The 19774-nt window shown below is 39.7% G+C and overlaps 2 protein-coding genes across 3 annotated transcripts in view; one reads left to right on the top strand and one right to left on the bottom strand.

Annotated features, from left to right (window-relative positions):
• Positions 1 to 1978: 1978 nt before the first annotated feature.
• On the top strand, positions 1979 to 11440 carry LOC308553291 (protein-lysine methyltransferase METTL21C-like). 2 transcript variants are annotated; one of them, XM_081129139.1, is made up of 5 exons: positions 1979 to 2413; positions 3170 to 3475; positions 6725 to 6876; positions 8424 to 8541; positions 9677 to 11440. In XM_081129139.1, exons 2-5 carry the CDS (start codon positions 3352 to 3354, stop codon positions 10069 to 10071), a joined length of 789 nt encoding a protein of 262 aa, XP_080985265.1. In that variant the 5' UTR covers positions 1979 to 2413; positions 3170 to 3351; the 3' UTR covers positions 10072 to 11440. The 2 variants fall into 2 exon arrangements, with proteins under 2 accessions (XP_080985265.1, XP_080985266.1); XM_081129140.1 differs by having other exon boundaries at positions 2354 to 2413; positions 6818 to 6876; positions 9677 to 10303.
• POLB (DNA polymerase beta) overlaps positions 11440 to 19774 on the bottom strand; it is a 24963-nt gene continuing 16628 nt past the window's right edge. Inside the window, exons 10-14 of the mRNA XM_081129138.1 lie at positions 17370 to 17440; positions 16593 to 16679; positions 13338 to 13402; positions 12731 to 12870; positions 11440 to 11688 (exon numbers count right to left, since the gene is read on the bottom strand). Of these exons, the coding sequence (XP_080985264.1) occupies positions 11594 to 11688; positions 12731 to 12870; positions 13338 to 13402; positions 16593 to 16679; positions 17370 to 17440 (458 nt within the window). The 3' untranslated portion in view covers positions 11440 to 11593. The remainder of the gene's footprint in view (positions 11689 to 12730; positions 12871 to 13337; positions 13403 to 16592; positions 16680 to 17369; positions 17441 to 19774) is intronic.

The raw sequence follows: 19774 nt of genomic DNA, 5'->3' as shown, positions 1-19774 counted from the left end.
TAGCAAGTAGAATTCACCCTCAGCACTGCTCACACTTTGGGTCAGATAGTTCTTTGCCGTAGGAGGCTGTCCTGTGTAACGCAGAATATTCAGCAGCACCCCAGCCTCTATGCACTAGATGCCAGCAGCACACCACCCCAGCTGTGACAAGCAAAAATGTCTCCAAATTGCCAAACGTTCCTGGGAGATGGGGAGGATTCCTCCATGTTGAAGACCACTGGCCAAGAGAGTCAGGTTCAGTTGGAAAAAGGGCAGTGGTAGATCAGAGGTCTACACTGAAGGAGAAAGGCACGTAGCTTATTTATTGACCTTGTATAAAGCTATCCAATCTTTTACCTTCTGACTTCGAATCTGGCCCACTTTCCATTAGGCTAGGCTCCCTGAGATCAGCTGTTCCATTGCTCCGCTGTGAGAAAGTTCTTTCCTATTGAGCCCAATTCTGCTTCCTGGGAACTTACTTCATCAGTGTGCCCTGCAGAGCCATGCGAAAGGCCTAATCCCTCTTCATGGGATGGCACTTCAGCTATCTGAACACAACTCCTGTGTCCCCTGCCCTATAGATGGCCATGGACTACACACCAAGTTCTGCAGACACCCAGGGAACAGTTGTCGGACCACGTGTTCAGACCTCTAAGTTCTTTCTCAGACCTTTGGACAGGAATGTCCAGGGGCCTAGCGTCTATGCATTTTAAAGCTTCCAGGTAATTCTAACCTGACCCATCATAGTCCAATGTTTAGGAACCTTGGACCTAACATTCCAGCTCCAGGCAATAGAGTTCTGATTTGTGTTTTTAAAGCAGGTACCTGAAAGATGGCTTTTGAAGAAAGTATTACAGAGGAACTCTTAAAATAATAGGATATTTCATACTAGGTCAAAGATGCATGTTTCTATCCAGTTTCTTTTTCAGTAAAAGAACTTTTTATTAAGTTTATACCAAAAAAAAGACCGAAAGTTGATACCAGAAAATGTCACTCAGGCTTATTTCTCCAGGTAGTGGAATTAAAGGAGGATTAAAAAATTTTTCTTCTTTGTGCTTTTCTTCATTTTTAAAGCTTGTAGGGTGATTGTGTGTGTAAACATGCATACATATATTCATATACATTGCAATCAGTTTTTAAAAGTTATTTAAAAAGTCATAATGACCATCTTTTGATACTACTTATAGGGCTGATGACATCTGGTGGGAATATCTTACAGATGTGCAGGACACAATCAGAGACCTGAACCATCTGGGGGACAATGAAAGCATTGAAGTGACAGATTTGAGGAAGACTCCCGGTCACTTCCCATCATTTAAGGGAGAGGAAAGGAGTCCTAACAGTCATAGGACCACAGCATTTCCACACAAAGATCCAGAGTTAAAAGCAATGAACATAAAGGGGGGGAGGGGGGGATGTGACAGCAGAGAAGAAAGTGCCCATGTTAGGTAAAAATAAAAATAGGCTCTTCTGTCTACTCAAGCTAATTCACCGTTCATCAGGCTAAGTGGTTAAAAGATAGTCCCTTGTAAAAGTGAATGATTATTAAGTCCTATTTGCCTGAGACTTAAATTACATGTCCTATATTCTATTTTAAGATTTCCAGGTTTCCAAAATGAGCAAGCACTCTTCCTCTTTCCCTTTTAACTGCCCCTATTTCTATTAAATAAATTACAATGGTTTTATTCTAAATTTTTTCTGATTTCCTATTCACTGCTGCCCCAACTAAATACCCCTCACGTGACTTTAAGCCTTTGACTCGTGCCCCTTCTGATGTAGAGATTGTTCTCATGTCTTTCTCACAAAAGTTTTCCCTTCCTCCTGGTAGTCTTATGTTACTTCTGGGTGCTAAAGTCAGGGTCCAGGACAGAGTCTGCAGCAGGCAGGCCCCTTCCTTCAGCCACAGGAGTTTGGCTGATGAACACAAAGTTTGCAGGTCCATAAAACCCCCAACTACCCAACCCCCACTTTTTTTTTTTAAAGTGAAATATAAGTCCACATTTCAAACTCCATCACAGCAACTGGATACCATGGAGGGCAGTCTGTGCTCTGCTCAAGTGATTTTCTGGATCTTTTGAGGGTGATTCTATTTCATGTTGCAAGGATTGTGTGTGTCTGTGTGTGTCTGTGTGTGTGTGTGAGAGAGAGAGAGAGAGAGAGAGAGAGAGAGAGAGAGAATTTAAGAGAGAAGGAGATCTCTATATTGAAAGAGAGAGCAAGAGAGACAAAGTGAGAGCGAGAGAGATTGAGAGAGAGAGGAAATTCTAGCAAAGAAATGTGTCCGAGTACTGGTGGGTAATGCTACCCTAAATAACTTGGACTTCCACTGGCTGGCTTTTGTTCATAAAATGCTAATCCTTTTAGGTGCAGATCTATATAAACCATTGGGGATTAAAGGGCACACAGAAATCTCAAATCTCTTCTGCTACATAAGGTAAAGTTATACTTAAACTAACCGTTCAAAATTATTTTGAGGGTACTAACAAGGAGTCATTTTGAAAACTTCCCAATTCTTTATTCAATACTAATATATGATATGTATCACAGGATGTGTCAAACTAATATGAACACTAGACAGATTACTGTCGTTATGTTCTAGGTTATGTTCTTTGGGAAAGAATTAATTTCTCTGGTCAACTGTAATGCTGGGGGAGGGAGTCATTTCATTTCACAAGGAAAGGTACCACCCAGTGTTTGAAAATAATTCTCCTTTGCTTTCCTGTGCTGTACTAGTCACTTTTGCTCTCCCGTTTCTCGCCACACCCTAGGAGGTAGGCAGCTATTACTCTCCCCTTCTTGCTGGTGAGGACGGGATTAGATGAACGTCGAGGAGGGGATTAGATGAATTTCGAAGTGTTGGAGCCGAGAGCCAAAGCTGGCTCCTGGCTCTCAGCCCTCAGCGCTTTCTGCTCTCTTGCAAGAAAGCCTCAGACGGAAAGGGAGCTGCCCTGTGCTTGCTCCAAATCCTGGCTTCTCGGCCAGGATATCACTTCAGTCCACAAGGTCCTCCCAATGGTCACATTGCTAGGCCAGATTTTCTTGAAGACTCAGTTCTCAGAGTTATCAGAAATACATTTTGGACCCCAGCAACATAATGGCTGTCCGATCGCTGTGTTTTTGCCTTTTTTCATGCATGGAACATGTTTGGTCGTGTTTAATGGTCTCCCTCCACTTTGCTCTGCAAAACCAGGGTGGCAGCCCCTTGAGGGGCTGCCCTGCTCACCCAGGGGACTAAGCTGAAAAGCAGGTGCTCTTTCCACTCGGCCGATGCTAAGGCGATAAGCTGCACTCCTGAGAGCCTCCGAGAGAGTCAGGCAGCCCGGGCTGAGCCGCTCGGGCCCGTCCAACTTCTCCCTCCAGCCGGCTCCGGTCATGGACACGCGTCTGAGCTCCGCGCAGCAGCCCGGGCCCCGGGGAGAAGGCCCGAGCTCCCCAGATGGCTGGTCAGAGGCGGAGGGGACTGTCCAGAAAGATGACACCAGCGGACCCGCGGGAGGTAATCCCCTTCATCACCTCAACACCTTCTCAGCTGTTTTCCTGGTGATGGCATTTTCCAATTAACTTCCGTGACAAGAATTTCCATTTCTTTTTAACTCTAGGTTTTTTAATGGTTTTTATGGAGATATAATTGACATGTAACATTATATTAGGTTCATTATTCAGGTGTATGCAAAACGGACATATTGCAAAATGATCACTACAATAAATCTAGTTAACACCCGTCTAGATTGTTCGTACAGTGAAGCTAAGTAGAAAGATTTCTTTATGCAAGTATAAGTATACCATTACAAGTAATCCCTATTTTTCTTTATTTACTTACCAAAATCCACAAATTTGTTTTATCTTGTGTATAAATCTAAGATTGTGTACCTTATGTCCCAAAAATATGTATACACACTTTAACAGCTGATAGCTCAATTTTGAAAATGAAATGTATTTCAATAAACACTGCCTTTATAATTATTCAAAGTGTGTGTATACATTTCTTTGGGACACCTTATATTTTTGTAACAAGAGCATTTAAAAAGAAATGAAATCTAGATTAGTTTCTGCTTTTCACCAACGTGTATTCCTGGCAGCTCTGTCGGACAGGGATCATTGCACAGCGAAGTGAATTTGCCCATCAGGACAATGCAACAATTAGGGTTGCATTTCTGGACAGGGACTTAGTAGTTAATAAATAATGTCATAAAAGCCAAGACATGGCATTTATAACATTTACAAGAATTCAGTGTGGTACAATTATGTTCCAACTCTACTAAACCATGATGTTATTTATTTTTACTCAGCTGTTTACATAAAAATGCCTCTTACCTGTGTCTAAAATCTGGTCCTTCTAAAACTATCAGGCTAGCATAGATACTATAAATGAAAATACTTAATGCGCAATAAACATACATTTCTATATCTCTGTAGAACATAAAAGGGTCTAATAAGAGTATATTTATACAACCATGTTGCTTTACACTGTTGACTGGGAAAGTATAAACATTAGCTTATTAACCTGTGAAATAATGAGCCATTCAAAATCAGCCCATTCACTTTTCCTCCCTATCTTGAGAGTCTCTGGTTGGCAATTTGTGGAAAGAAGGGAAGAATGAAAGGTCTGGGACATAGCGGGTGTGGGTGGAGGAAAGAAGCCTGCAGGAGCTGGCATGAGTACCAGGAGCAGCCAGCCAGACCATCAGGTACCCCACTGGTGAAAGCCTTTGAGACTAAGAGCACAGCCCTGTACCGATTCCTTGTACCAAGTGGCCTGTTCCAGCTCCTGAATTTCAGGAATTTTGTGAGCTGATTATTAACCATGGCCATCATTGAAATTTAAATTATATAAACTTACAATTAGATTATAAATAGATTATATAAAAGGCAGCAGCATATGAAAAAACTAAGGTAATAAATAAAACTCATCACAAATTATTTTAGTACATTTGACAATTGTCTATGCCCTTGAGGTCATTGATGTCCATTGTATCTGGCGGTAAAAGTATTCCATAGCGGTGTGTGTCCTGCACGTCTTTTCCCAGTGACATTCTATAGGTAGTTTGAAATCACCGTGGTAATCATCAAACCCTACAAATCAGTGCTTCTTCTCCTTGCCCCAAACTGGTCATCAAACATTTACTGGTTACCACGGTCTATTTCTCTGCCTTCTTATTGTCTCCAAAATTGAATTCAGAGTCAGCCTCCCCGCCCTATAGGAGAAGCTAGGGCCTCCTTGGTCATTCATAAATATTGGGTTGCTCTTGTACGTCAGGAGCTTCCCCTAAGAGATAGGCGAGGGCCATAGGTCCCCTTCCCTCCCCTGTAGCCTCCTCATAACCCAAGCAGGGCACCTGACGGGAAAGGACGCCTGGGGACTGACTCGGCCACTCCTTATTAGCAGGTTCTGGCAAGCTCAGTGTACTCCCTGGTCTCTGGAAGCTCACCTTTGTCTTCAGGGCCGAGAATTCTCCATCCAGGGACTGAACACACTAAATTAGAACCGGTGGCCAAGGGCAGCACTCTGAAGAGCTGCGGGCATCCGCTATGCCAGTTTACAAACCAGTCCCTATGCTCACGCTGCGGTCCAAGGCCATTTTCCAACCTGCCGCATAGTGACAGGTTTTTGGTAAAATACAACAAAAATGAATTTCTATGAAAATACATACAAAGACATGCAAAATATAAGCATGTAGTTCGATTCAACAGGCATGATCAAATTGTAAAAATTCTAAATGCTTACTCGAGGTTTCTTCACTGTCTTCCTGGAAACCTGTTACCAACAGTTTGCAGGCCAGCAGCATGGAAGCGCGCTAGTGCGGGTGGAAACCCGCGACACCTAAATAGCCGCTCGTACCTGCCTCCCAGGGGTGGACTCCTGAGCAGGTTTCTTCAAAGACCCGCCACCCTTCACCCTCCGAGCAGGTGCTCTTTTCCTCTCATTTTATATGATACCTGAGAGCCGCTGGAGTGGGTCATGAGAGTAAAGAAGCATTTAAAACAGAAGTAACTTAATAGTCAGAGCTTATCTGACAACCTCCCCCCTGGACTGTGGGGCTGGCTCATCTTTGGGTGACCTGTACCTTTTGAGGAGCTGATTTAAGAAGGATTTAAGGAACACACTGCAGCCAACATGTGGGAATGTTACTTCAAGACCTAAAAATAGTCAGTCCATGTTTGCCCAGGTCTTCCTTCCATAGACAGCCCATTCATGCCATTTTCCTGGTGCCATTTAGCTTTCTCCTGTCATCAAAACAGAGTGTGTGGGGCCCGGCTGGCATGGCTCAGCGGTTGAGCGTCAACCTAGGATCCAGGCGATTGGGGTTCGATTCCCGGTTAGGGCACATGCCCAGGTTGTGGGCTTGATCCCCTGTGGGGGGCGTGCAGGAGGCAGCCAACCAATGACTCTCTCATCATTGATGTTTCTATCTCTCTCCCCCTCCTCCCTTCCTCTCTCTGAAATCAATAAAGATATATTTAAAAAACAACAACAAAAACCCAAACCTCTTCCATCCTCTCCTACATAGAGGGAGAGACCCAGGACACCTTTGGCATTTCATCATATGATAAAGACGTCACATCTGAATGTTACGTTCCTGTCAGTCATATCATTGCTTTGTGCTAGTTTACAGCCATTGCCATTGGTAGCATCACCCCTCTGCTGAAAGAATTCCCAATCTAGTCCCATCTCACCAACTGTACTAAGTGTATATTTGCACCGAATCAACAAGTCACGAAATCTATTTTATTTTCTGCCCCACAGATTTTAACAGCATAGAACCATCTCTTCACAGCCTCCAGAAATTTGTTCCTACAAATTATGCCAGCTACACTCAGGAGTATTATCTGTTTGCAGGCAAGAAGATTGTCGTTCAAGAATCAATAGAGAGTTACGGAGCGGTGGTGTGGCCAGGGGTGAGAGAACTGTTATACTGGGATGGCAGGACTTCTGGGGACGATAATAATACTTTTGTACATCTGTGTTGCTTGGACTACTTGCCAAGTACTTTGACATTCTGAGTTTCTCCAGCTGATGGTCCACTGCTGCCCCCTCGCCCCCAGGGGTGTGGGTAGTGTGCTTGGGCTCCACATATATACAGCATCTCTCCCATAAGCATTGATGTTCCTCTACACCAGGGGTGGGGAATCTTTTTTCTACCAGGGGCCATTTGGACATTTATAACATCATTTGTAGGCCATACAAAATTATCAGCTTAAAAATTAGCCTGCTATATTTGCTTTTCTTTGGCTTAACAAGTGTGAAAACCACCAAACTACTCCACAGCTTCCTATTATTATACAGATGACGGCAGTAGGGGTATCAGAGATTAGGATGGAAACAGGTACTTGTCCACTGGGCTATTTTATTCTCATTAAGGCCTCAGCCTTTCGTGCACCAAACCCTGGCCCCTCTTGGGACTTCAAACCCCTAAAAAAACTGCAAAAGAAGTGTTTATGTAACACCCTTTTCTAGTGCAGCTCTCTGTGAAAGAGATTACTTTTCAGAGTTTGCTAATAGGGCTAAGGGGGAAGGGGGTGTTTGTAATGTCAAAAGATGTACCTGTTCTGAGAAAAGCTTTGTTTCCAAACAGGGCCCCAGCGGGGCCAGCCTCTCACAGGGCAGGGCTATCTCTTCAGAAAACAACTCAAAGCATATGTCCTCTCAACAGCTCTAGATGACACTGTCTTCCTAATATTGAAACCCCCTCATCGCAAATAATTACCCTATTTTTTCAAGGGATGTTTGATTTTCTGTATAAAAACCTATCTTCATTTATCTGCATATGTCTTTAACATCTCCTTGCTACTCAAAGTGCGGTCCACAGACCAGGAGCACTGGCATCACCTGGTGGCTTGTTAGAAACATAGTCCTGAGCACCCAACCAGATGCCACTGCGCTCAGATGTGCATCTTTAACCAGGCCCCCAGGTGATCCGCATGCTCAAGGAAGTGTGGGAAGTACTGCTCTGATAGGCTAAGTGTTTCTTAGAGGACCCACTTAGAAAAATAACTGCCCAGTTGGCCAGCAAAGCAGACAAAGTCCTAGTCCACTTCAATTTTGACAGAGGCGAGGAGAGAAGTGTTGAAGTTTATCCAACATTCTTAAAGCAGGTGGAGGCCCAACATGACTAAGCCATGGCAGGAAGTTGCTGTTCTGTAGGCCTCGCTGCCCAATTTGCAGGAGATGAGCTGATCTTCCAATTCCTGGAGATCGGTCAAGAGTCTTCTGATGCAGGCGACTTAACAAACCTGTTTCTCTAGTTCCTTTGATGCATGTTATAATTTTCATATTCCAGAGGTCTAAAAACAGCATTAAGTGTATATTTTGATTCTGATGAACCTTTTGATAAACTGAAACTATTAATGACATGTCTCACAGTATTTAACTTTCGGTGGGGATTGGGGTTGCTACTGGTTTCCAATATTCCGATGCCCAAGTAACAGTTGTAAATGTTTTTTAGGCTACAGCTTTGTGCCAGTATTTGGAGGAACACACAGAGGAACTGAATCTTCAAGAAGCTAAAATACTTGAAATTGGTGCTGGACCAGGCCTTGTTTCCATAGTGGCCAGTATTTTAGGTTTGTTTATTCCTGACCTTGTTTCAAAAGACCTCCACTGTGACAGCAATGACAAGGGGTATCACAGGCTGTGGTTTAGGTGCTTGGCCATGATTTCACTATTGAATCTCCTCCAAATCTCAAGAGCTATAATTACTCCTGTTATCCCCAGAGATATTATTGCGTCCTAGAGAGGTTAAGTAACTTGCCCAGTCCACCCATTACCATGTCATCACATTTTGTTGGTTGATGATTTTGGAAGCGTGACTTTCAAATCCCTGTGTAAGCAACTATTATGTTGTCTCTTGCTTTTTGTTGCAAATATTATAACTAACATTTTGAAGAAGAAAAAATGAGTTAATCCAAGGTGAAGATAGATTTATACCCAAAATGCAGGTTTTATACCCAAAATGAGTACCTACCTCAAAGAGGTAGGTACTAATCTGGCAACCTCTACCTGCACCATTATAGTTCTTTTTTTAAAAACTAATCTGGAAATATGGTGATCTATTTTGTGAACCATTGTCACTAGCTTTAAAATGCCTAAGAATTAATGTAATGAATTTAGATAAGGGTGAGATCATCCGTTGTGGAAAGAAAAATGGGTGGTGAATACTTCATGTAAGAGAAAAATAAAATCCTCAGATAAATATATTTTTAGAGGGAAAACATTATTTTTAGAGGGATATTATATTAAGCAGATGCTAAGAACCTTAGTATGTTTAGCTAATTATCCTGAAATCTCCTAACAGTGTACCATTGTTTAACTTATAGTTTCTTAAAAGATGGGAACATTATACTATGTCAGTGGTTCTTAGCCAAAGGTGATTTTGCCCCATAAAGGACACTTGGCAATGTCTGGAGACATTTTTTATTGTCAGGACTTGGGGATGGGTGGGGAGGTGCTACTGTCATCTAGTGGATTGTAACAGAGACACTGCCAAACGTCTTACAGAGCACAGGGCAGCCCCTCCACCTCCTGCCCCCAAAAGAATTACCCAGTAGAATTATGTCAAATATGTCCAGCCCGTATGTCAATAGGGCCAAGGTTGAGAAGCCCAGTTCTGTTTCTTTTGTTTGTCCCTGAGAGTGTATGTCCACTCTGAATGCCCAAATGTTTCTGGGTAGTTATTACACTTTTCCCTTTCTCTCTTAGGCGCTCAAGTCACGGCCACGGATTTGCCCGATGTCCTAGGAAACCTTCAACACAACCTTTTAAAAAACACGCTAACACATACAGCACATCTGCCCGAAGTGAAAGAACTGGTGTGGGGAGAAGGCCTGGAACAGAACTTCCCCAAGTCGACTTTTTATTACGACTACGTTCTGGCCTCTGATGTGGTCTACCACCACTACTGCCTGGACAAGCTGCTCACCACCATGGTGCACCTCTGCCAGCCGGGGACAGTGCTGCTTTGGGCAAACAAGTTCAGGTTCAGCACTGATTATGAATTTTTAGATAAATTCAAGCAAGTTTTTGATACAACATTCTTGGCTGAATTTCCAGCATCATCAGTTAAAATTTTTAAAGGAATACTAAAATGGGACTAAATCAAACAAAATGCCTTTCAAAAAATTGGTGTGTTTGAGCAGTGTTAGAGATTGTATTGTCAATAAAGCACTTATAAGATTGAGAAGGTAGTGCATAAAAAAAAGAAACTTGTACACTCAAAATAAACAGAACTTAGTATTACATCAGCTAACTAAAATAATTTATTTAAAATTACTTGGTTAATCTAAAGCTCTGCAAATAACATGAAAATATAAAAATAGCTTTACTGGCTTCCAAAAGTCTCAATTAAGCAAATTTTACATGAATAAGTTAATGGAGTTTTAGGTATCATTTACTACATACTACTGGTTTCTCTGAATTCACCCTCCTCATTCATGCTGCACATTTAAAAAGATCAGGGAGTGGGTTACATTACCTGGCCTTTTCTGCATAAGTTGGCAGCTACTGCACTATAATGTAAGCTAACTTTATTGTTCTACTATGACTGCAACTAATTTTGATCTCCTGTAACTCTTACTGATGGGCATTTTTTCCATTAGATTACAGTGAAACAGACAACACTGCAGCACATCTAGACTAAAGCGTGGAAGAAAAGTCACATTCATGGGCCAGCTGTGTTTTCTCATTGATAGAGCTCCCTTCCTCTACGTCTGGTTCCTCCTGCAGTTCCAAGAGAAATGAAAGGAGGAGCTCTACTATGAATAAGTAGCCGTATGCTAGAAATGAAAAGTAAAGCAGGGTCTTCATTTAAGTTGTTCACTTAGTCTGGAAAGCCCTTTCCTCAATCATTCCTGCCGGCTGAAATCCTCATTCCCACATTCTCCCACAAAGCCTTACCTAACTCTCAAATCAGAAGTGGCTGCATTTTCATGATCCCACAGCACTGTACCTGTACTTCCATTCAACCACTTACTCGAGTCTGCGTCAGAGTAAATTCCAGATCAGCAGGCCCCTACTAATTTGTTTCCTGAGGGTGTATTTAAGGTTTATAGTGTCCTGCATACAGTAGAGATCCAATTAACATTGGATTAACTAAGGGGTTTTTTTGTTTGCTTATTTTATTTATTTATTTTTAATCCTCACCAAGGATATTTTTTCCATTGCTTTTTTAAAGAGAGTGGAAGGGAGAGAGACAGAGGGAGAGAAACACTGATATGAGATAATGACATCAATTGGTTGCCTCCCGCACGTACCCCCAGGGCTGGGGGTTGAGCCTGCAACTGAGGTACGTGCCCTTGGCTGAAATTGAACCCAGATCCTTCAGTCTGCAGGCCAACACTCTAACCACTGAGCAAAACTGGCCAGGGCTCATCTCATCTCTTCTCTCTAGTAAACCCTTAGTAAAGTGTGATCAAAAATGTAAATTTAAACATATTTTCTAATAAAATCAGAACAAGATCATCTGGTAATAGTATAAGAGGTTTTATTGACTATGGTGCAAGCTAAAGCATGAAGAAGAAAAGAAACAATCACTTAAAACCACCAAAGACCCTTAAATAGCAAAGGTTAAGAAATAAATTAAGACTCCTGTTGGGCTGTGCCTGGGGGGAAGGACAGGCCTCATTCACTACGATCCTTGGGCTCTCGGTATTTCCACTGGATGTAGTCAAAGATGTCTTTCTCACTATCCACTGGCAGGGGTTCTCCAGCAACTCCTGCAAGTAAGAGACAAAAGAAACTTACTTACAAACCAGTTTTAGAATAGAGGGTTCAGGACTGACAGTTATATGGGACATACTTTCAGAAAAAAAAGAAAATGGTAACCAAGCCACTAAAAAAATATATATATATTGCCAGCCCCCATCCTCCCACGTGAGCTTGCGCATGTGGTTTCTCACATATATGCCACTGCTACCAAAGGAACCTGAGTATGCCAACCATGGCCTTTGAAGTGATCCAATTCATGATTTTTCTCTCTGCTAGATCTCCACTGTAGCCACAATGTATTATATAAAATACTCTAGCCAGTTCCTTTGCAACTCAAAATGGGGTTCCTACACTAGCAGTACTGGCATCACCTGGAAGCTTACTAGAAATGCAGAATCCTGAGCCCCACTCCAAAGTCCAATGAATCAGAATCTGCATTTAATGAGGTCTCCACATGGTTTGTATAGACACTGACATGTGAGAAGTACTGCCCTCATCTACCAAGGATGAAGGCACAATTTTATACTTTTAGGACAAAATAACAAAATCTTCATTTTCCTAGTAGAGAATAGTAAACCACATAGCAGATTGTGAAATGTTAACATAAGATCATAAAGCAGAAATTAAGCAATTTTACTCTTTAAACTTTAAAAGCATGGGGCCAAAGCTATCAGATTTGGCCTGCCACCGAAAGCAATGATACCTGGGTTCTTCAGAAGTCTTGAAGATACATTTAAAAAAAAACCAAACACTTAGATCAATACTTTTTTTTTTTTTTTTTTACTGACCGTCATACTTAGAATTTAATCCATTATGATAGAGCTAGAAATAATTCTTGCCATCAGGGACCTTCAATTGAGGACCTGGGAGATGAACGGATTAAAGGGCCGTTTGTTGCCTGAGGAACTAACACTACAAAGAAACTACAATTAACTGGCATAGTTACTTAAAGGCTTTTTAGAGAAATCAAAGTTGCTAAACCAAAGTATCTTTGAAAATAACTTTTTCTCCAGATGACTGGGGTTATCTCTAAGGGACACAAATACTCACCAGTAACTCCCAAGGGACGGATTGTATATTCATTAATTGTGAAGCCCTTTTCTAGGGCATGAGCTCTCATATTCTTATTGAAAATGTCACTCCCAGTGAAATAGAGAACACCACAGTAATACTGATCCTTGGGTATCAGCCTGAAAAAAAAAAGCAATAGATAAATCTTTTACTACACACCTCAAATTTAGCAAAATCAATAAGGTACAAAGCACCTAAATAAGTCTATGTGGCCAAATAACCTGAAGAGGGACTATCATTAGGTAACCATTCAAACTACTCTACCTTGCAGTTTAGACTTCAGTGAACTATGCTCTGCAAGAGGGGTGGAGATATGAAAAGCAGTATCACTTATTACAACTATCTTTCCCCAGGCAGGAAATGACTTTTGAGCTGTGGAAGGCATCATGATGAGATGGATAGCTAGAGAAAATAAACTAGATTCTGTAGACAGTTGTTATTTATATATTTTCAGGCTAAACATTGTCTATAACAGGAACATATGGCACTTCAGAATGAAATGGGATTCTGAACATTTATGAGAATTCCAAGATATATGGGGGGGGGGGGAAGAAAAGGGAAAAGTTAAAAGGTCAGCAACAAATACCTGATATCAATTCTCCTGTGTGGATATTCCTTTTCATCATTTTTACTGGGAAGCTGGCAAACACCCTAAAATGGATATTTAAAAGAATGTTTAAAGATGTTTTTAAACTTAAGGCTTAACTTTAATTAAATGTTGTTAAATGTGAGGTTATTTTTGTTTCAAATGGAGGAAGTTTTCAAATTTGGTGCACTTTCAACTTAGCTTTTCTATGCACTATATGTTATCACTATCTTCCTTATACTTCATGATAATTTAAGAACTACATGAACAGCAGGCAAGGATTATAGTGATGAGGATTTGGCCTTTGTGTGATTCTAAACAACAAGCTAATCAAGGAAAGCATCAAATATGAAAAAGACCAAAACAAAAAGAAGCAACTTGGAAGAAATAATTATTCAGGAAGAAAATAAATAAAAAAGCTATAAGTAATATTCTCAGATAACAGAAGATATTCCACCCATAAAATAAGGGCAGAATGCTACAGAAAAAGAACACTCCAGGAAACAGTTTAAACAAAAATAAAAAACATGACAGCAAAAGTAGAAGAGTTTGAAACTGTGGAAACCTCTCAGAAATTAGAAGACGAGGTAAGAAAAATAAGAAAACTTTAAAACATAAGAAAATCAGAGTACTATTTTCTTCCTTCTCTACAAGTGGGTTTTCACTACTGTTTTTAAATGGGTATTTTCAAGGTCTGTTTTGTTCTTTTCTGTTTCCAGAAAAATGGGCAAAAATTCTAGACTAGCCAGCAACCATAAATATGTAAAAAGAACTACAAACACCAACAAATTTCAAAATAGAAGTTTCAAATGCCACAGCCTATGAAAAATATACAAGTGACAGGCTTCTGATTCTAAAAAGTAGTCGAGTTGGTACACATGTCACTAAAAGCCAGACTTACTCAGCAATATAGAAAAGTTAAAATCTAAAATCCAAAATGGGTACTTTCTTTAGCTGTTGCTATGGCTGAAAGATGAATGAAACTGTTTCTCTTCAAAATATAAAACCTACCTTCTTAGGCATTAACAAGTTCCAACCCAGGCTTCAAATGGAAGAGAAATTACTTCCACCTGGAATTACCATGAGGCATTACCTTGCGGATATGGATGTTTAGATGCCACAGGCAATGATCTTACTGTTTGTCACATCAGTAATAGGACATCATCTAATGGCTTTGTTCCTTTCCTCAAGGCTAACTTTTATTTCCTGCACTTTTTCTGAAGTGCTAGTATTAAAGAACAACTCTGTATTATTGTAAATTCTTTATTAGAGTGGGTTAGTTTTGCTTGGCATTTCAATTAGGTAGCTTCATGCAAGTGTCTGAAATAAAGCTCTTCTCACTTCCTCAGGGTAGTCAAGATACCTTCTACTATCCCTTGAATCTTTACTGCAGACATTTCACAGAAAATCATCCAAGGTCAAACTTGCACAGAATGCTAAACTTTGAATGGTATTCATCAGACAAAAAGCAAACAGTCATCTAAATGCAGAGGAAATTGGGGGTCTTTCTTCCAAATGTTATATTCACAGGAAGAATAGCTCAATTATCTAAAGAACGGGATTTTACAAGATTTGGAATAACCCTGGCTTTCCTACAGTTTGGTTACGATTAAAGGAATTCATGTTTTGGAGATAACTTGAAAAACACACAAATGGTCAAATCTTTAAAACTAGATAGTGGTTATAGCAACAAGAGGTTTTGAAATCAAGTGGCTATGGAAAGAGAAGGATTTATTTCACCTTATATATTGAATTAATTTTGCAGCCAACTTCCTTTCATAAACCTAGAGATCTTAACATCTTTGGCTATCTCCACTAATGTCCAGGCACTTAGGGTCACCGCTCTGACTCTCTTCCCCCCAGGTATCTGCTTGGCTAAATCCCTTACCTCAAGTCTTTCCCCAGGTCTCATCTTCTCTGCCTCTGACCATCCTATACAATACTGTCTCCTGCACGCCCATCTCCCCATACCCTGATCTCCCTTTTTTTTAAAAAAAAAATAGTAATTATTATCTTAACCTAACACACTATACAATTTACTTATTATGTTCATCATTAACTATCAGCCCTTCCCACACTCCCCAAATATAAGTTCTACTTAAATTCACAGTTATATCCCAAGCTCCTAGAACCCGGAATGTAGTGGGTGCTTCATACATACTTGCTGAATTGACCAAATATACCTTCCCATCCTATTGACACTCATTCTCACCATTTTGTTCTTTCATATCATGTACAATAAGGTCTGAAGCGCCCACTCTGGAGGAGTCACTGGGATTTGGCTGCCCATGCACTTCTTAGGCAAAGGTCTTCTCTTTTTTGATTGAGCAGCTACTAGGATAACCCATTTTCCACCACTGTCAGCAAATGTTTATGTTCACATATACTTGGCTACGCACCTTTCCTTTTCAGGGTACACCCAGCCCACCAGCTTGTAATTTTTCCTTGTATTCTTGCTAGCTGGATTACTACAGCCTCTGTTGGTTTTTCCTCTGGATCGCTCTCTGAGCACCAGCAGAATACTGTTCAGACTGTAAAAAAATGCTTCTGCTATTGTATTGCATAAACACCTTACACGCTGCTAACTCTCAAAGCACGTGGTGCACTTCCCTGGCAGGGAGTCCCAGTGACTTTCACAGAGATAACTATCGGAAGAGGAGAGTTAGGCCAGAAGGGGTATCCAGAATATGCCCAGGCATATAAGAACACTCCTACTATGAAAAAAAAAAAATCCAGCCTGGCGGGGCGTGGCTCAGTGGTTGAGCGTTGACCTGGGATCTGGGCGATAGGGGTTCGATTCCCGGTCAGGGCACATGCCTGGGTTGCAGGCTTGATCAATGACTCTCTCATCATTGATGCTTCTCTCTCTCTCCCTCTCCTTTCCTCTCTCTGGAATCAATAAAGATATATTAAAAAAAAATTTTAAAAATCCAACTTGTCTAGCTCATATTAATTTAGAATTTTATCCAATTGAATGAACTTTAAATATAAGATTTATGCACATTCATTTTGAGTGAATTAAAATCCATCTAAATTTTAAAAGGATGCTCATGGAGCATATATAAACCCTGTTTTAAATAAGATCTCATGTGTGTATATACTTTTGGACATAGAGTAAGAGCTCAAAATCTGACAGATTCTAGAAAATAGGTCATATATCTAATTTTCAGACTGACTAGAATTTTTATCATCACAACCATCACTCAACAGTCTTTAAGGGGTTTTTTTGTTGTGTTAACTCAAATGAGTACTTACCATGAATTTTGTTTCACCTTTTGACAGAGTATCTGTAATAAAACAGACCTTTTGTAACTGCTCCACAACACGATGTAACAGCTTTGGCTGTAGAATCATAATTAGAGAATAAGAAAAAGAGCAATTACTCTGTTACAGTAAGAAAACATCTTCAATGTGAGTTTTCTGATTACCTGTGGAGAAATGCCTAATTTCCTATGTTCTGAGTAAGTACTTTTTTTCTTCTGACAGAAAATTCATCTTATTAAATGAAACTTATTTTTAGATACCATCGTCTTTCACCAATATCAAGATAGTCCCGAATAATCACTTGTGTTTATCTATTTCATTAAATCAAAAAGTTAGCTGCTTCATCTTTAAAAAGCATATATTCCAAAATTAAAAATGTTTTGCCTTCTTCGGTTTCCTAATGGAGGTAAAGTTTCTTAATACAATACTTTTTAATGGCAAAGTATTCCTTTAATGAATACCTGAATATTATACTGGGTATTTCTAAACTATCTATGATAGACACTAAATAATTCTGGAAATATTTTACTGAATTTCATCTCTTTCAAATGTTAGATTGTCCTCCCAACTCCTTGTGGAAAAACGTATATATATCCCTTTCAACAATTTACTTTGCCTTTAACATAATCCCATCAGTACAAAACACTTCAATCGACTTTTCAGAAAGATTAAAACAAAAACTTATTCTGAAAATATCCAATTATCATTTAGAAAATGATATTCATTGCTATGTAAGATTGATCACATTGATTATAAATTCTGAGGTACCTGCTTGTTTGACTCAGAGGTAAAGCTTGGATGGGTCAGAAGAACATCCATGTCACCACTGGACTCTGCACCTATGACAACACAGAAAACATGAAATTCTTCACATAAATTTATCTATGACACCAACAGAACCATGGTGAGGACACAAATAGAAGAGCCTTAATAACAGTAGCCTAACTTTCTATTTCACTGAGCTTGATATTCAGAATTAAAAGATTTCAATTTTCTGTCCAGCTATTTAGGTATATTGATGAAAAGAGCAGAATCTGGTATAACAACAGTAATTGTCATTAGATATTGCACATAATTTGTTAATTTAATGTATTAAAAATGCACTTAAGCACTGGCTGGTGCTGCTCAGTTGGTTGGGCAATGTCCCATGCACCAAAAGGTCGTCAGTTCAGTTCCTGGTCAGGGTACATGACCAGGTTGCTGGCTCGATCCCTGGTAGAGGGTGGGCAGGAGGCAGCAGATGGACGTTTCCCTCTCACATTAATGTTTCTCTCTCACTCCCCCTTTCCCTTTCTCTCTCAAAATCAATAAAAAAAATTTTTTTTTTAAATGCACTTAAGTATTTAATAAAGGGTTGTAACATTTAAAAACAGCTTTAGCCCGGCCAGGCGTGGCTCAGCAGTTGAGCATCGACCTAGGATCCAGGTGATCGGGGTTCGATTCCTGGTCAGGGCACATGCCCAGGTTGTGGGTTCAATCAATGACTCTCTCATCACTGATGTTTCTATCTTTCTCTCTCCCTCTCCTTTCCTCTCTCTGAAATCAATAAAGATATATTTAAAAATCTCATATTAAACAATATGCTCTAACTCTGTGAAGGTTAATCAGAAAACTCATTTCAATTTTTATGATTTAACTGATTTATATAATGACTTAGCTCTCATTTAGATCCACACTTTAAAACTAATAACTTCAGGCAGGTTACACACAGATGTTTAAACCTTTCTTTTATTATGACATTTTGTCTCCATTAAGATGGAATTTTTTTCACTTTAAATTTTTTTTTCTTCAGTATTGCAAATGAAGACTGTATAGTCCTTTAGATCTCATTTTCCTTGTCCACACGCTACTAAAAACTACTTTATAGACAGATGTGCAACTAAATAAGAACATATATAAAAGCATCTAGAACAGTGCCTGGCGCACAGCTGGCATAATCCTGCTTACTGCCTCTTTTTCCCATTTTTATAAGTATAATATATGTAAAAAATATTTCTAGTCACTGAAGATATTATAGTGTCTCTGGATCATCATCCTACCCATCAATTATATTTAACCAGATATTTAAAAACATAAAGAAAACTAGATTGAATATGTGCCAATCCCAGGACATTCATGAAAGCTATTTTAACAACAACAAAATTGTCTTTTCTTCTCATTTCTTTCTCCTCAAAGCTGAATGTCTTCCACCATCCAGCTACCACCAAAAATGTATACTTTATCCACTTAAAAAGCAAAAAACAAGCAAAAACAGGAAGTAACCCAAGGGTCCATTAATAGAGGACTTGATAATAAAGATAAAATACGGAGTATCCACACAATTGAATGTTATGCAGATATAAAACAGAATAAGGAGCTCTCAATGTCTGGATGTGGAAAATCTCCAGCATGTATTTTTAAGTGAAAAAAGATGCAGTGCTGTGTGTATATTATACTACCTTGTAAAGGAAAGAGAGAGAAGGAAACCAAAAATGTATATTCACATTTTTGTTTTATTTGCATGTTATATTTGCATGTAGAAACACTGACAGTATATAAAAGAAAGTGATTATTAATGGGTCAGTGGTGGGAAGGAATGAAGAGAGTAAACAGGGATAGGGTAGAAAAGAGACTTCTTAGTGTACATCTTTTTTTATATTAAAGCACATAACGGTATAACCTGCTGAACAAAAGCAAAAATAAAATAAAAGTAAGTCCAGAATGGTTGTCATATTCAAATGAACATGCATATTACTTGCTATATATCAAAGTCTATGTTTTGCAAATATTGATTCCAAGGCCCCACCCAAGGCAATTCTTATTTAGTAGGTTTGTAGCAGGGTCTAACAATGTGTACATTTTTTAAAACTTCCTAGGTGTTTCTGATGCACAGACAGACTTGAACAACTTGTTAACTTTAATCCTCTCATTTTGAAAATACGGAAAACAGGACGTGGAGAGAGAAACTTACTTAAAATCACATCGTGATGATTTGGCCTGAGAACCCAGGAACTTTGGCCCCAATCCAATGTTCTTTCTCCTTATCAGCAATTCTGTATTCAGTTCTTTTTCTCTCCCCAACTCTAGATTCTGACAGCAGCTACCCAGAAAACTGCTTATAGCCCATCACCTACTTCTAAGCAAAACTCCAGAGGTGGCCAGAGATTCAGTCAGGTATCTATTCTAAAAGTTTT

This window comes from Miniopterus schreibersii, assembly GCF_964146895.1.
Source record: "Miniopterus schreibersii genome assembly, chromosome: 2".
NCBI classification, from domain to species: Eukaryota; Metazoa; Chordata; class Mammalia; order Chiroptera; family Miniopteridae; genus Miniopterus; species Miniopterus schreibersii.
The sequence above is the reverse complement of the archived record's forward strand: the minus strand, read 5'-3'. Positions and strand labels throughout refer to the sequence as shown.

Bases quoted from the DNA above. Each gene is read 5' to 3' on its own strand.
- LOC308553291 (XM_081129139.1), top strand. From the start codon at position 3,352: ATGGACACGCGTCTGAGCTCCGCGCAGCAGCCCGGGCCCCGGGGAGAA. The intron at 3,476-6,724 runs GTAATCCCCTTC...TCTGCCCCACAG, and splicing joins CACCAGCGGACCCGCGGGAG to ATTTTAACAGCATAGAACCA. The intron at 6,877-8,423 runs GTGAGAGAACTG...AATGTTTTTTAG, and splicing joins GAGCGGTGGTGTGGCCAGGG to GCTACAGCTTTGTGCCAGTA.